This window comes from Nannospalax galili, unplaced genomic scaffold (assembly GCF_000622305.1).
Source record: "Nannospalax galili isolate Female #2095 unplaced genomic scaffold, S.galili_v1.0 scaffold1907, whole genome shotgun sequence".
NCBI classification, from domain to species: Eukaryota; Metazoa; Chordata; class Mammalia; order Rodentia; family Spalacidae; genus Nannospalax; species Nannospalax galili.
The window spans coordinates 257,761-275,169 of NW_008357032.1; the positions used below are offsets into that span (position 1 = coordinate 257,761).

The following is a 17,409-nucleotide window of genomic DNA, read 5'->3' on the forward strand; positions in this document are numbered from 1 at the left end:
AAAAAAAACTGTAACTGTAATTGAAAAAAAAATTTAAATTAAAAAAAATAGGCAATTCTAAGTTCTTCTATGGAATGAGGCATGAGAAAGATTATAATGTTTTCTTTTATAGTTAATTAGAAACTCATAGGCAAAAAGTTTTGTAAAAGGCTTGGTGAGTATCTTTTCATTTTCAAAGCTGTATAATGGAAGTTATTTCTCAAACTGGCAATGTGGGGAGGCAGTCATTCAGAAGTGATCAGATCAGGAGGGCTCTTCTCTCATGTATGGGTGAATAGAGGCTCCAGAAACTCGAATCTCCCTTCTACTACATGAGGACACTCTGTGGGGGGGGGGGGGGGGGAGGGAGAGGGAAGAGAGAGAGAGAGAGAGAGAGAGAGAGAGAGAGAGAGAGATCCAAGAACCTGGACATGGAACCTCAGCAAAAACCGAATATTTTATCACCTTGATCTTGACTTTTCTAGCTCACATAACTGTAAGAAGTAAATTTCTGTCACTAAGGCACCTAGAATATGATACTTTGTTACAGGGCCAAAACGGACTGTGACAGAAGTCATAAAATTAATCCAGGTAAGGGAAGTTTTAAAAGATTCTTTCTAAGCACTGTCTAGATGGTTGAAATTTTCAGTAGGGCTTTGAAAGGCAGTGATTTGATATATATATATATATATATATATAGTATTTTCCTACAGAATAGTAAGTTCATGTGAACAGAGAAAACAATAGTGATAGTCATTCTGAAAGATAATCGATGAGACAGTTTTCCCCAGACCTGAAAAAGATCCAAAGATCTAGGCCAGAGCTCAGGGGCAGCGAGAAAGCAGGTAGCAGGAAGGGTTCTGGGACTTGTGGAGCTGGGGTGGTGAAGAATAAGACAAGTGTATTCTGACTGCCTTTCCCAGTTAATACTCAAATCATAGGAGTCTAGTTTGCAACCAAACTATGCCATGAACACTGCCACAGTGTTTCTTCTTTAATTCTTGATGCTCTAATTAACCACTCCTTTGTCACTTTAATATTGGTAACTCCTTGTTTCCTTGTTTGTGTTTAGATCAGAGTCTCACTATGCAGCCCCAGCTGGCCTGGAACTTGCTATGTAGATCACCCCAAACTGGCCTTGTTCTCACAGTGACCTTCCTCTGCTGGGATTAAAGCCACCTGTTACCTCGCTCAGCCTCAATTCTTCTATTCCTTTTAAGGTCCTCTCTAGGTTTATCATCTGCCATCACTCATTTTACTCTGTACCTTGATAAATGTAAGCAACACAGACACACACACACACACACACACACACACACACACACACACGACCCTAAAAGTATAGCTCTAAGCTTGATCAGATATCCTTTTAGGTGATTTACTTAGTTTCAAAAATAGATCAGTATTTTTAATTCCCATTTTGATCTGTTCCCACAGTCTCTATCCCAAGGTGTAGAGTCAGCAGCCAAATCTGTACCCAGGCATGACACTGATTGTTCAAGGGTTTTGACATGAGAATTTCTAGTACAGGTCCCAATGAATCCAGCTATCTCTTATTCAATCTCATGTTTACCTCTACAAGTTGGTTACCATTTCTTTATGGGATTTCTAAAATGGTCAGCGGGCCTCCATTCTCCTCCTAAGCATTCTGTCTTCCATGGCTATCAAAATAAACTCTTTAAAATGCTTATCAAATACCATTCTGCTAAAATGCCACCTGTCAGACCTGTGCCCTCCACATACAGATAGAACACCTTCCTAGATGGCAGCTGTACCTTGGTGCCCTAGCTCTTGCCTAGTTGTGCCTCTGAGGGGTGGAACTCCCAACCATGCGCTGCTCCCAAATGCAGCAGGTTTCCGTAGTTCCACATTTTGTGTCTTTTTCTTTCGTTATATAACTTTGTGTTGTGTTGGAGTTCAGGCACCTCATCTGAGAGACTGTCCATGAATCAGTGTGAACTCCATTCCCAACCTGGGTTAGATACTTTCTCTAAGCTAAGCCCTGTCTCATTCTGTATGTTCTTACAATGTTTCTGGATTTTAATATGTATCCTCCTGTCCCTTCCACTGTAAGGAGTGTGGAGGGATCATTTCTCATTTCTGTACTCTCAGTACCTAAGAAATTCCAATGACGTGATAGGTGTTTAAATAATATCTACTGTTGAGGTGTTTTATGCTACAAATCAACAAGACATCACCTACAAAATAAATGCTTTATGACATAATTCTTAAAGAAAATTAGTTTAAGTAAGCATAAATAAAACTATTGAGGAAAAATTTATTAACAGACACTGAAACATTTTAAAAATGAGAACTGTATAGTTCTAGAATTTGGCTATCTTATTTCACATGACAATATAAGGTTTTCCTACTAACTAGTCAAACTAGCACATAAAATAGTGGGAAGCCTATTACAGTAATTCTTAAAGAAAGAGGAGGATGAGAAGATAGGATGACAGGGAGAGAAGAGAGAAGCACGGATGTTGGAGAAAGCTGAGGGAAGTTTGCAGAGGTAAAGAGCCTGCAATCACGTACATTCCGGTGGAGAACATGTTAGCCTGGCACAGAACAGAGGAGCCGGAGCAACGGTGTGAACAAGGTAAGGACAGTGTTTAGGGTGAAGCACTGAGGCCCAGGCTGTCCCAGAGAAGCAAATGTGTGCTGCTGTAGTGCAACATGTAAATGAACATGAGTAATTTGCCTTTTGGAAAGGAAGGAAGGTTGGGACGGCCCAACAGAGCTGGCCATCCTAGCTGTGAAGGGAATACAGGCTCTTACAGACTGTCACTGTCTGAGAGCTACTGTATTTCCAGCACTGTTTCCTTTTAAATTATTACTTACGCTTAGAAATTTATGGGGAACAGTGTGATAACGGAATGCACGTGGTGAGTGCAATGACAAATCAATTCCGGAAGCTAACATTTCCATCTTCTCAAATATTTCTGAACTGTTTTGATTAACAAGAAATAGCTGTACATACTTGTGGAGTACACTGTGATACTTCAGTGAGTATGTGAAAATGGGCTCATCAAATCAGGGCAGGCAGCATTTCTATCCCCCTCATCTTTTCTTTGGAACCTGCAAGCTCTTTTTTCCTAACTATTAAATAATATGAGTTATTAGGAAATTATAGCTCTATCAATGTTCTGCAGAACATCATAGTTTATTGCCTTATCTATATGTTTAACTGCTATTCAACTTCCCATCATCCTCTATCTAACACCTGGCCTCTAGCTATCATTATTAGACATTTTGATCAGCATCTTCATGAGAGGGAACATGTACGATTTGTCTTCCTGTGCCTGCTCTTTTCAGGTAACATGCCACTCTCCAGATGCATGCCTTTTACTACAGACAAGGCTATTCCACTTTGCTGTGGCCGAACAGTCATATTTTGTATATTCAATGAATCTAGGTTGATTCTGTATCTTTGCTACTGTGAATAATACCGCAACAAACACGCCCATGCGCACAACTGACATCAGCATCACTTTTCTTTCAGAGGGATACTGTGAATAACCGTGGGCAGATCACATAAATGTCTCTGCAGTGCCCATTTGTGAAATGACCCATAAAGCCCAGGACCGTTCTTACTCCTGGTACTGTGTTAATGCATAATTTGTACTAAAGATTCTGAAAGGCCACGCAACGGCAAAGATTTCATGGAAAGCAGACAGTAGAAAAGACAAACTGATTATTTCAAAGGAAGGAATTAAAATTGGGTAATAAATGTCAAGAAGTCTTCAAAATTGTCTAGAATCGAAAGCTCCCTGTCTACCACTTCAGATCTTGCTGAGATTTTTCTCACTGATGAGGCTATGGTGTGAACATGGGCACAGGGACCTGTGCTAAGGCTGTGTGGACATGGTGTTGTGTGAAACGATTCCTGTGGGGATGTGAAGAAATGCCTATGCATTCCAGACAATGGAGTCAATTGGCAGACCAAGGAAAGCATGGCACCAAAATCCAAACTGGTGAACCAATAATTTTATTTGGTTTACTTATTACAAGTATGGACAAGGGGTTACTTAGAGTAGCAGAAGTGACTCACAGACATGGGCATCACCAAAAGCCCACCCAAGTGCGGGTGAGAACTCATGAAGCAAGAAACCTGGAGTGCACTGCACAGCCTGCAGGCAGCTCAACAGGGTGAAGGTTATGCTTCCTAGGTAGCTCAGGCATTCTGAGCCTCTTCCAGGCAGCTGGGCCCACTCTGCTTCTTCCAGGTGAGAGTCTCTCAGTTAGTAGGGTTCATATATGCTTGTGTTGGGAGGGGGAGGTGCTAGTGAGCCTGGTCAATTTCAGTGACTTCCACTTGACTTGCTGAGTTGTTTGCTTCCTGAACTTAATGAGCTTTCCTTCAGAATAAACTATTTCATCTCCCCTCAAAACATCCTGTTGTTTATCTTTCTTTAGAACATCCAATTATGTAACTTTCTAAATTTAGAGTATCCTATTGTTTATGTTACTTCAGACACCCTGTTGTTTACTCAGTGTCCCTGCAAGGTGGACTGTTTGATCTTGGTGGAAATCTCTACAGAACACAGGGACACACATGAACCTGTGCAGAGGATGTGTGGACATAGGCACAAGGTGGTACCTAGTTCTCAGAAGAAAAAAAATCACACATGCCAGATTTACCTCATGAATATTCAGGTCCTTTTGATCAGCTATTAACATTTTTATCATATTCATTACCAGCACAGCAAATGTACACTGCACAAAATGTCAGGACTTTATACAGTAAATAATTAATCTAGTAAGAGAAAAAAAAAACGAAGCAGCATAAAACATAACTGAGATCAGGAGGAAGGCATATTTACAACACGTTTAGAAGACTGCTGGAGTGAGATAAAAACTGGCAGAAGTTAGCTCTGTAACACCACCTTACATCAGATACTGGAATCCTAAAGAGGAATCACTGAACAAGGTTTAGGATAATGTAAGAGCCATGCCTTATTAACTCCTGGACATCTCATTTCGTGGTCATAAATCCTATTAACTTGTATTACAAACTGCCATAAAACTTGGAGATAAAAGATAATTTATGCTCAGTGTACAGAAGCTAATGTTTCTGTCCTCCTGAGAATCACGGGACCAGAAAATGAGAAAGTGTGTATGTGAAACCTGGAGCCATGCAGCCTGCATGCGCATCACGGGGAGCAAAGTTATGTGTTGACAGGAGGATTCAGCTCAGCCATGGATGTCAATCAGAGAGGACTCGGGTCTGAAATGTTTGTGGGTCTGTCTCAGGAAGACTCTGCTGACATTTTATCCTGGGGGTATTTTAGTAAGAGTACATTTTTAGAGGCCAAAGAGTAAAGTTCCCTTTTCAGTGATGAGCTGTTATATATTCCATTTTTAATTATCCATCTTCAAAGGTAAATTGAACATTTCCATCAAACTAATAATATTTTGGGGTTTTCATTCACAATAATATGTGACCTAGACTAACTGAAATATGACAACATGTAATATAAATAAACGTGCATTCTAAAAATAGAACTTATTCATGGCTATCTGGGACTATACAATTGCATCCTTAACTTACAGTTTATAAAAACAAATCAGAGTAAGAAATTATGTTGGGCTAGGAATATGCAAAGGTAGGTTTTCTCTGGGATCTATGACCTCTGCAGCAATGTGTATTTAGGAATGTTTACAGTATAAAAAGAGTTCCCTCCCATTGGGTAGGCCTTTAGTCCAATAGAGATTATTTGTTGGGCAAGTTATTGTTGTGGTTCATATGCTTTAGAGCTGGTTGCAATCATTGCTTGTTTTTCTCGGATGGTACTTCTCATAGTATCTTCTGATATTATGGGAACAAGTCTTCAGGTAGGAGGCTTACTGCTCAGTTCCAGTTTGATTGCTCCAAGTCCTTTGTCTGAAGAAGCATGTCCTGTCTTCAGCAATAGGGTCTTACCTTCAAGTTCTGGGAGGCAATCAAGGGCTGTGGCAATATCTTGTATTATTTTGAGAGTCTCTTGGACTGCCCTGACTATATTAGTTACTTTTCTATTGCTATGATAAAACACCATGACCAAAGGAACTTATAGGAAGAAGAGTTTATTTGAGCTTTGGTTCAAGTTTCCAGAGGGATTAGAGACTGTCGTGGTGTAGAGACATGGTGAGGTAGCCAGAGCAGGCATGGTGAGGTGGCCAGGGCAGTAGCAGAAATCCAAGTGCTCACATCTTCAAGCAGGTACTGGAAGTAGAGAGCCACTGGAGTTTCAGCAAGACTTAAGAATTCTCAAATCTGGTCTCCATTTACGTGCATCCTCCAGCATGGTCACACCTTCTAAAGCCTCCCAAAACAGCACCACCAACAAAATGTCTAAGTACTTAGAGCTTGTGGGGGACATTCTCATCCAAACCACCACATTCTACTCCCTGGTTCACATAGGCTAACGACAATATGAAATGTAAAATGCATTTAGTCCAACCTTAAAAGTCTCCATAGTCTTTACCAGCCTCAATACTATTCAAAAGTCCACAGTCCAAAGTCTCTACTGAGACTCAAAGCAATCTTTGAACTACAAGCCCCTGTAAAATCAAAAGACAAATTACACACTTCCAACATACAATGGAACTGAATACACATTCCCATTCCAAAATGGAGGAACAGAGGCACAGTGAGGAAATACTGGACCAAAACAAGACTGAAAACCAGCAGGGAAACACCAGATCCAGTAGTTCCACGTCTGACTTCTTGGACTTTACTTCTAAAGGGCTTAGATGGCTCAGTCCCTCCAATTTTGCTGCATGCAACACACATCTCTCTCTGGCTTGTGCTTTTCCCTATATGCAGCATTCCTTGGTAGATGTCCCAATGCTCTAGTATCTCCAACATCTTCCACTGCCACACAGGTTTCACCTTCACAACTTTTGCAATGGCCTATCAGGGCCTCTCGGCCTGTCTGGGCCCTCTTTATGCAGGAATGCCCCTGCTGCAGGCTGCCTGGCCTTGGTGGCTCTCTGAAGAACTGACAACCTTTTCACCCTTACATTTTTCATGCCTCTAAAGCCAGTACGATAGTAAAGACATGACCAAGTTTGGTTGCTGTCCTGGGGATGACTCTGGCCTGCTTCATCCATATTACCAGCTCTTCAGTGCTCTGGTTTTCTAGGAGTAGAAAACCCCTCCTACATTTTCCTCTCACAAATTGGAGGCTTAACTGGGTGTAGTCTTGCCCTGAAGGTACTCTTTCCATTGTGTACAAGCAAATCTGTAGTCCTCTACTTAATCACTCTACTCTCCTTATCAAAGAGAGTCTCTGCTTCAGCATGTGCCTTAGTTCCAAAATAACTAAACTTCACAGTGCTCCCTCTCCAAACTGTACCTTCTGCATTTCTTTCTGCCCCATTTGCTCTTCTTCACTGTAGAGCTACATAATAGTCATCATTAATAGCCACACCAACATTTCTACATTAGCCTGTCTTGAAATCTCTTCTGTCAAAGAAATCAGTCCATTACTTTTCAACTTAGCTTCAGGCAAGCTTTTAGGCTGTGGTCAGGCTCTAGTCAGATTCTTTGAAAAAATATCCAAGTTTCTGCTTAAGTCCTTATTTCCCTCTGGAATTACTTTGCTCTCAACACAACTTTCTTCCCAGATCCTACTAGAATGGCCTGTTAAGTTCTGCTGACAGTATACAACAGCTAGTACAAACTTCCAAAGTCTTCCACATTCCTCCAAAACCCACATGATCAGGTTTTTCACAGCCAACAGCCCACTCTCTGGTACCAACTTTCTGTATTAGTTACTTTTCTGTTGCTGTGCTAAAACATGGTGACCAAGGGAACTTATAGGAAGAAGAGTTTATTTGAGCTTATGGTTCAAGTTTCCAGAGGGACTAGAGTTTGTTGTGGTGGGGAAGCATGGTGAGGGAGCCAGAGCAGGAGTAGAAAGCCAAGTGCTCACAACTTCAAGCAGGCACAGGAGGGAGAGTGTGACTGGAAACCCAGCAAGGCTTAAGAACTCTCAAAGCCTCCCAAAACAGTATACCAACAGGGGACACTTGGAGCTGGGGGTGGGGGTGGGGCACATTCTCATCCAAACCATCACACTGACCAACAACTCAAAGGGAGGTTTCCTTTTCCTGGCATTGTTTTTCAGCTATAATCAGCTATAAACGCGCGCGCGCGTGTGTGTGTGTGTGTGTGTACATATATACACACATATAATATATATTAATATTAGTAATTGTATTTTTCAATAGGCTTTTGAGCTAATATATTTCCCTCTGATTTATCACACAAGTGTTGTTTATCGCTCCCTTCTCTCCCCCTGTATAACCCTTCCTATCTCCTTGCTCATGAAAGTATTCCTCATTTCCCTCCTTGATAACACCCGTCTCCTACTATCCCCCTTTCTTGAGTTCCTTCTGCCCCCTTTACCCCAATGGTTCCATTCCACTGTCAATTTTCTTGGCTCTTGCAGTTACATAAGGATATATACTCAAATCTAAGGATTTGGAGCTAAGAACCACAAGTGAGAGAGAACACGTGTCATTTTTCTGAGTCTGTATTACTTTACTTAGTATGACAGTTTCTAGTTCCATCCATTTACCACAGCTTTCATGATTTCACTCTTCTTTACTGCTGAGAAGAAATAAATTGTGTAAATGTACCACATTTTCATTTCTTACTCTTCTAAATATGGATCCTTATATGTACAGATGAGCATACCTCCCACTACTCATCAAAGAAGCTTGTTTTTGCAGCAGATGGAGACTTTTACAAAATTCCACAACTGATCAAACATAGAGAATAGTGTCTGTGAGGTGCCAAGCCCTAGGTGACACATCTTCAATGCAATCTCTACACCTAAGGCTCTGGGAACATAGTGGAACAGGGGTGGGAAGAACGTTAATTCATCTTTCAACTCTCATCAGTGAAGCATCCTCATGCAACAGATGGTGATTAACCCAGAAAGACACAAGTGGCCAAAGTGCAAAGAATTAGAGAACAGGCCAGTTAACATTAATATCGTACACTAACATCAGATCAGTAAGAAGTTACACTAAAAAGTTACCAACAGCTGTGGTGATAGAACTCATTCTTCTTGTTAGCTCTCATACGTCAGGAAATCTATCACTGCAAAGGAAAATCTAGAGGACAACTTTTCCGAACTTAATACTCATGGCAATTAAGATTGATAGTGAATTTTATTATTTTCCATGTATGTTGGCAAAGGTCAATGGTAATTTCATTGAATCTGTTTATATGATAAAGATTATTGCTCTATTTGGATTTTGTTATTGTTTACAAAGATCCACAAAGTAATTTTTCCTTAATTTGGTGCTATAGCAACTAGGTAACATCTATTCTTACAGTGTACCCAAGAATATACTGGGATACGGATCTTGCCTAGCATGTACAAGGTCCTGGGTTTGATGCCAGCACTGCCAAAAACAAACAATGCACTTAAGATACCTTTATTTGAAAACAAGGTTGTAGAGGAAACAGTATCATCATCAAACAATGATCATTATCACACACACATTTTGAATAAAATGCATATGTAGTAAATGAATGCGTATCTGTGAACCCTCCCCCCCCTCCCACATACACACATTCAGACACATAAAACAACCAATGGGCCACTCAGTGTACACTGCTTATGGATAATCACTTGCTTATGGGCTATAACTTGTTTTAAGAGCTTGTCATTTGTTTCTTAGTTCACTAACCCCATGGAAGAGGACATGTGCTGCAGTGGAACAAGTGTGGGGTCAGAGCCTTTACACAGTAACCATATTATACCTTGCTTTTCTTAAAGTACCGTTACGAAGGGTGAGAGCTTTCTTAAACATCAAAATTATCATACAACCGATAGTGATCTGTTAATATTAATTTAAAAACAAAATTAAACAGTTTTAAGTCAGTGTTTGATGCTAAGGAATACCAGACTTGATTACCTTGAGCCTAATTCTACAATATTTGAACAGTTTCAATTTTAAATTTTTAATGTTTTTTTTTCCTTATTTTGATTACGATTATAATTCCTAATGACAATGAAGTATTCTGTGGACCATCTGTTTTCAATATTCCTCTCAAATATACATATTACCCAGTATACACACCCACTCTAATGGACATATTGCATGTACCATGTTATATGAAGTCACATGAAGAAAACAGCTTGCCAAATCAGTTCTACCTCAATCGCTCCAGTTTATCCCTAGGATGTTGAACTATCTGTGGGAAACAGTTCTGGCATAGTTTTAAACCCGTTTCTTAGGTCAGTCACATTTCATGGCCACACAAACCACCTTCGTGCCCAGAAAGTCAAGTGGAACCGCTCAAGGCTCCAAGTTCTCGCTCCCACTGCCATTCTGGCCTGTGTATACATATTGCTAATTTTCTTGCGATTCTTTACTAAGTCTGTTGTACAAAGGCAGAGGGCTGAAGCTGGTCTCTAGAAAGTTCCTCCTAACTACAACAATAAAGATTGAAGTGCTGAGCCCCTTCAAAGGTGAGGGAGTGATCTGACATTGGCTTTTGGCCTGCCTTACATATTATTACTTTTTGAGGATAAAGCAATTTTCTAATTGTTTAAAGGATACAAAATTAAAATTACCATAAAAGAAAATATACTATGCCAGGCATGGTGGCACACACCTTTAACCCCAGCACTTGGGAGGCAGAGGCAGATGGATTATGTGAGTTCGAGACCAGCCTTGTCTACATAGTGAGTTCCAGGATAGTTGGGGCTACAGGGAGACCCTGTCTCAAAAAGACAAAAGAGAGAGAGAGAGAGAGAGAGAGAGAGAGAGAGAGAGAATATACAGGCGTTGTGCTTGGGGATGTGGACCACACAGAAACACATCTACACACTTGGACAACTTGCGTTTCTACTTTAATAAGTAATGGATGAGACATTTATGTTATGTTCCTATAAATCATGGGCCATGACCCAAAAGGTTTCAGGACTACAGTTTCCAGTTTCCAGAAGTGGAACTCTGTGTTCATATGCTGACTGCTCTTCCTGGGCCCACAGCTTCTGTTCCTGAGCTCCTGGCGTTCTCTCCAGGAGGCCCCTCTGCTTCCATAGTGCTTTAGTTGTCTCACAGACAGAAGAGAAAAAGCTGCCCAAACGTCACCAACCTTTGCCTCAACAAGAAAACACCCGAACTTCAGGAAAGTCTGTCAGATGTGGAGCTAATTATAACAGCAGATTTACAGAGATCATGTAGTCCACTGTACCTGTGCCACCTGTGTACCTGTATCTACAGACACTGGAAAAAAACTAAACACATCTTTAAAAATTCATCAGATCTGTCAAAAATGTTAACAATAGAGACCAAAAACTAAGCTTCAATTCAAAAGAAGATGAAAGCTAATTTTCATCTTGACAGTGCTTACTCCATCAGCAAACCTCAGCTAAAGCTCATATTCTAAAAGGAGACCAGTATACAAAGCAGAGAGCCTATATATCAAGAAAAATATAAAGGTTCCCATTGGATGCTGGGAAAATGGTTCAACCAAACCTTTCATGAGTGGCGGAGAAGAGGGAAGTTTCCTCTGAGCATCTTATATCAAATATTAAACTCTCAGAGGGGATACAGTCATGAATTACACCAATGGATGGTGCAACCAAAAGTCTCAGATATATTCTTAATGCCCCCGCGACATGGGTGGGGCATCCACTCTGCAGCTTGCCAAAAGCAAATGTAAGCTTTCCTCGGGCTTGCTTTAACCCATGCCTCAGATAATTCCCTCAGGGAAAGTTTTCAGAGATGTGAAGTCACGGCCCCAAATCACACAACACAGAAGAAACTGAGGTTACAAAATATAATATCACAAGACTATACATAGAGGATTATTCTAGAATATAAAACAAGTTTGATGTGTATGGTTTAAGAAAGAGTGAAAATGTGAGTAAAGGCCAAGCATATAAGAACGTGAAATGCACAGGATTCAGAGTCTCTGGGGCTGAGTGGCCAGACACCACTGAAGCAGGGAATGGAGAAAAATGAGAGGTGCTGAGGACGCAGAGTGAAGTCCAGAGACTGAACACGAAGGTTATGAAGGAGAAATTCTGAGACCACATGATACGATGGAGAATTGTACACACACTCAGCTGAGGGTAATAGACCAGTATCTGAAAACAGAGAGCAAGTTCTCAAGAAGCACAGACAGACAGCAGTCTAGAGATGGAGTCCAATCAGTGAACTAATTACAGTGAAGACAAAGACCACAAAAAAGAAGAAAAATAAGATCATACACATTCTTCATTTGTGCTTTTTTTCCCAGCTAACATTCCAATTATACTCCCTAATACACCCTTACCTCCCTGTTTCTTTACTGGCAGCTCTTGTCTTGAATGGCTTTCCCATCATTTCCTACAGAAAATCTTCACTCGGTCTTAAAGTGTGGAAAGAAATAGGTACACAGTAAAACGCCCATGAAAGCAAAGCTCTTTTCTTTTTGAAATTGCTTTATTGCTAAAAAATGGAGCTTCTTATATGGTAGGCATTTAGTAAATAATTGTTGAATTAATTGAATAAAAAACTGAGTGGAAAACTTGAGTTCCCCAGTGATCTTTTCCTGATTCCATGATTCCCACATTGTTTATTCTGTCATTATTTTTATCTACTAAACTTTCATCTATACACAGGATCTTAACTGTCCCCAAAAGGCCACATGGAAAAGGCCTGGAGCTCAGGGTGGAACTGTGGAAGCAGTGGGGAGTTACGGAGGTGGGTCTACTAGGAGGCTTCAGATGACAGTGAGACTTGGAAGGGGACTGTGACTGCAGGAACTGTTCCTTCTTTTCTCCCTTCTGTGTTCCAGGCATGAGGGGACTGGTTGTATTCTGTCACATGCCTCCACCACTACGTCAACCGCAAATCCAAAGCAATCTAGCCAACTAATCACAGGCTGAAACTTGAAGACTATGAGTCACAGTAACCCTTTCTCTTTCAAAGCGGATTACCTCAGATATTTGTTATAAGGGCAGAAAACTGACTAATGCAATTACGATTTATAACCGTCTTTTTCAATGGACATGAACTGGAGGTTAACAATCAAATGTAACTACTCTTAAATTTTAATCCGCAACTGCCATTATACAAGAACAGATAGGCAGCAAATGCTGTGAGATTGTTCACTGATTACTTAAAAGTACCGTGTGGAGTTTGAAATCCAAACTCTCCCGCTCTTGCCTTGCACATGTTTCCAGGAAACAACAGAGCTAGGCAATGAAAATAAACCCAAACCCAAACAAACCAACCAAAAAGCAACACTTGATTAGCAAAAGCAAGCATAGGTTAGAACTACTGTATTAGCCAGACAACAATTTTCACTGAAGACATGGTATAGATGGCACACAGCAGATGAGGTAGAAGCAAAATTATAAATATCACAGTACAAGAGTCAAAAAAGAGTGGTCCACTATTCTTTAAAAAATGTTAATGCAAGATAACTTCTTAAACTGCAGCCCACCAATCAATCATATAAAATTTGTTTCTGTAGCAAGAACTCTATTCTATGCATGACAGTGGTAGAAACTTTTCTTGATTCTTACCATTGGAAATGAGTAGCATCATTACTAGAAATTTACTTGAGAAAATACAGGTAATGAGCAGGCCACTTATGAACAGTAAAAGCTAAAGATTTCCTTGTAAGTGCTTAAGAAGATCAAACCCAGTTTCCAATTATAATGATAACATTCCCCAAACACAAGCATCCCATCTGAAAGTGTGGCCAAGTCTGTGCTTCCCTGTTGAGGCTTCTCACGTGCCATTCATGTTCAGCTGCTCAAAATGCAAAGGGCTAAATTTCATTCCTAGCCAATATAATTAAAAGTTACATGATTTTCTTTTGCTCTGGTTGAAAAAAAAAGAAAGTAAACTGTTGAGTCCTCACTACCTTTTGCTGTCCACGTGGGGCAATGGACAAAAGCAAAGACTCGCAAGTAACAGACATGGTCAACATCACCCAACTGAAAGACATGATCCAGGCAAAGGTTTCCTGCATGTATAGGAATGATAGTTTGGTAGAAGCAAAGTCTTGGTGATGTTTACTTTGTACTCACTGGCTGGAGAAGGCAGATGAGGGACTCATCCTGGATTATTATGGTTGGCACAGGAGTGATATGAGTGGCTTGGTACAGGGTATTCACTGACGCCATGATCTGGTCAAAACGCCCAGAAAGGCCTCCAAGGGTCACGATCAGATCAACCTGGGGTGTGGGTAAAACTAGATGTTACACATTTCAGCAGTTTAAAACAATGAAATAGCATCACACACGTGAACAGAGCTTTTAAAACTGTATTTTATTTGATAAGCAAAAAAGAAAGCATACATCATTTCTGCTGTGCAAATGAAGAAAATAAGTTACTTACTCAAGGTCACAGAACCTGGAAAGTGCAAGATCTAGATGTCAATATCTACTCCTTAAGAACAAGCTCAAAGTTTTGCCCATCTGCCTGTTCACCTGTGTATTACTTTTCTGTTGCTGTGATAGAAAAACTGACCAAAGCAACTTATAGATACAATAGTTTATTTGGGCTTATGGTTCCAAAGGGGCATGAGTCCTTCATGGCAGGGAGGCATGGTGGCAGAGGTGGCTGGGGGAAGAGCAGAGGCTAAGCTCTCACATCTTCAAGCAGGCACAGGAATCAAGAGAGCAACTTGAGATCCTGCAAGGCTTAAGAACTCTCTAAGCCCACCTCCACTGAGGTGTTTCCTCCAGGACAGCCACACCTTCTAAAACCTCCCAAAACAGTACCACCAATTGGAGACAAAAATGTCCAATACTTGGAGGCTATGGGGGACATTTTCATTCAAACCACCACATTCCACTCCCTAGCTTCCATAGGCTCATGACCATATAAAATGCAAAATGCATTTAGTCCAACCTTAAAAAATTTCCATAGTTATTACCAGTCTCAATACTACTCAAAAGTCCACAGTACAAAGTCTCTTCTGAGACTCAGGGAAATCTCTGAACTGTAAGCCCTTGTAAAATCAAAAGACAAATTACATACTCCCAACATACAGAACTGAATACACATTACCATTCCAAAAGGGAGGAAGAGAGGCATAGTGAAGGGAAACTGGGCCAAAACAAGACCCCAAATCAGTAGAGCAACAACCAAATCTAGCAGCTCCATGTCTGACTTCTGGGACTTTACTTCCAAATGGCTTAGATGACTCAACTTCTTCAGCTTTGCTACATGCAACATACATGGGCTGGTACCACCACTCCAGGTATGCAGGTCGTCTTGGCAGATGTCTCACACTTCTGGCATCAGGAATGTCTTAGGGTTTCCACTGCTAACCAGGCTTAACCTTCACAGCTTTGTGAAACGGCCTATCAGAGCCTTCTTTAAGCAGGGATACCCCTGCTGCAGGCTGCCTGGCCTCGGCAGCTCCCTGAAATCAGCTCTCTGAAACCTTGGAGGAAGAACTGATGACCTCTTCACTCTTGCATCTTTCATGCCTCTAAAGCCAGAACCATATGAATGACACTGGAAATTTGGCTGCAAGTTTGGATAAAGCCCAGCCTGCTTTATCTATTTTAGAAGCTTTTCTCCTCAGTGGTCCTTGCAGCATTTCCTTTCACAAACTGGAGACTTAGCTGGGTGTGGTCTTGCGGGGGAGGCGCTCTCTTCATTAAGTACAAATGTCTGGACCTCTCCTTAATCACTGTAATCTACTTATCAAAGGAATCTTCCCCTTCAGCACATGCCTCCACTCTGACATTAATCTTCCTAGTGCTCTTTTTAAATCCAAACTGTACATTCTGTATTTCTTTCTTCCCTATTTGCTCTTTTCAGTGTAGATCTGCATAATAGTCACCAATAGCCATGCCACCATTTCCATGTCATGCTGTCTTGAAATTTCTTCTGCCAGAGAAATCAGCCCATTCCTTTTCAACTTAGCCTCAGGCAAGCTTTCTGGCAATTGGCAGACTCCAGACAGACTCTTTGCCAAAATATCCCAACTGTTGCTTAAGTCCTTATTTCCCTTTAGAACTACATTGTTCTCAGCACTACTTTCTTCCAGGCATCTACTAGAATGGCGTGTTAAGCTCTGCTTATAGCAATCAACTGCTTTTCTACCTAAAACTTCCAAAGTCTTCCACAGTCTTCCAAAACCCTTCATGGTCAGGTTCTTCACAGCCAACAGCCCCTCTCTGGTACCAACTACTGTATTGGTTACTTTTCTGTTGCTGTGATAGAAACACTGACCCAAGCAACTTATAGAAGGAAGAGTTTATTTGAGCTTATGGTTCCAAGGGGCACAATACCATTGTGGCTCAGAGGCATGGCAGCAGAGAGGGCTGGAGGAGGAGCGGAAGTTAAGCTCTCGCATCTTCGAGTAGGCACAGGAAGCAAAAGAGGGAAAAAGAGGGACTTGAGATTCTCCAAGCCCCTACCCCAGTGAGGTACTTCCTCCAGCATAGACACACCTTCTAAGACCTCCCAAAACAGTGTCACCAACTGGGGACACAATACCCAAACACTTGGAGCCTATGGGGGACATTTTCATTCAAACCTTCACAACCTGGAACTAGCAAGGCATACTTCAGTACCTCATTTACCTGCTCCTTTCACACATGTCTTCTGTGATTTATAACATGTCTCCACAGTCAAAGCTTATACACTGATCATGAAAAAGGCAGGATGGAAGATTTTAATTAAAATATTGTGCAAAACTTAACAGTAATAATCAGCTTATACGAAATTGTTTAAAATAGGATGTATTTTGTTTATTTATAGGTTTTAAAATAGTATATGAGGGGCTGGAGAGATAGTTCAGCAGTTAACAGCACTGGATGTTCTTTCAGAAGACCCAAGTTTGGTTCCGAACTCCCATATGGCAACTAACAACCATCAGTAACTCCAGTTCCAGGGGATCTGATACTCCCTTCTGACCTCTGTGGGCATTGCATGACAGGGGTGCACTTATACACAAGCAGGTGATATGCTCACAGACACAAAAAATAATAAATAGAATATATTTTAAAATATATAAATAATTTTAAATAGGATATTAAACTTTCAGATAACATGTAGTTTGCAAAGAAGGCAGGATTTTAGAAAAAAAGATCTATTATATTAGCACTAATAGTGCTGTCTACTTTTAAGAGGAATAATAAGTGCTATCAGCCCAAGAGTCAACAGACTGTTTTTATTTAAACTATATTTATTTATTTCACTTGTTTTTATCTCTGAGTCTGTGCATAGTGACTAACACATGTAAAATGTTTAAGAATCTGATAAATGAGCAAGTAAAGATGTTTTACATACATACATACATACACACACACACACACACACACACACGCCCCTAAAAGAAGAAATTGATTTACTGCCATTTTGTGGAATATGTAAGTCATAATTGGGCTCTATCAAAACATCAAATGCCAATGACATACATAGATGAACCCATAAATTTAGGATGATTTTCCTATTTTT

General features: G+C 40.6%; 1 protein-coding gene across 8 annotated transcripts in view; it reads right to left on the bottom strand.

The window, feature by feature from the left end:
• The window catches only part of Tpk1 (thiamin pyrophosphokinase 1), a 372,724-nt gene that overhangs the window by 132,333 nt on the left and 222,982 nt on the right, over nt 1-17,409 (bottom strand). For all 8 annotated transcript variants that reach the window (XM_017794791.2, XM_008854799.3, XM_029557020.1 and 5 more), the window contains one exon: nt 14,019-14,165. In XM_017794791.2, the coding sequence (XP_017650280.1) occupies nt 14,019-14,165 (147 nt within the window). The remainder of the gene's footprint in view (nt 1-14,018; nt 14,166-17,409) is intronic.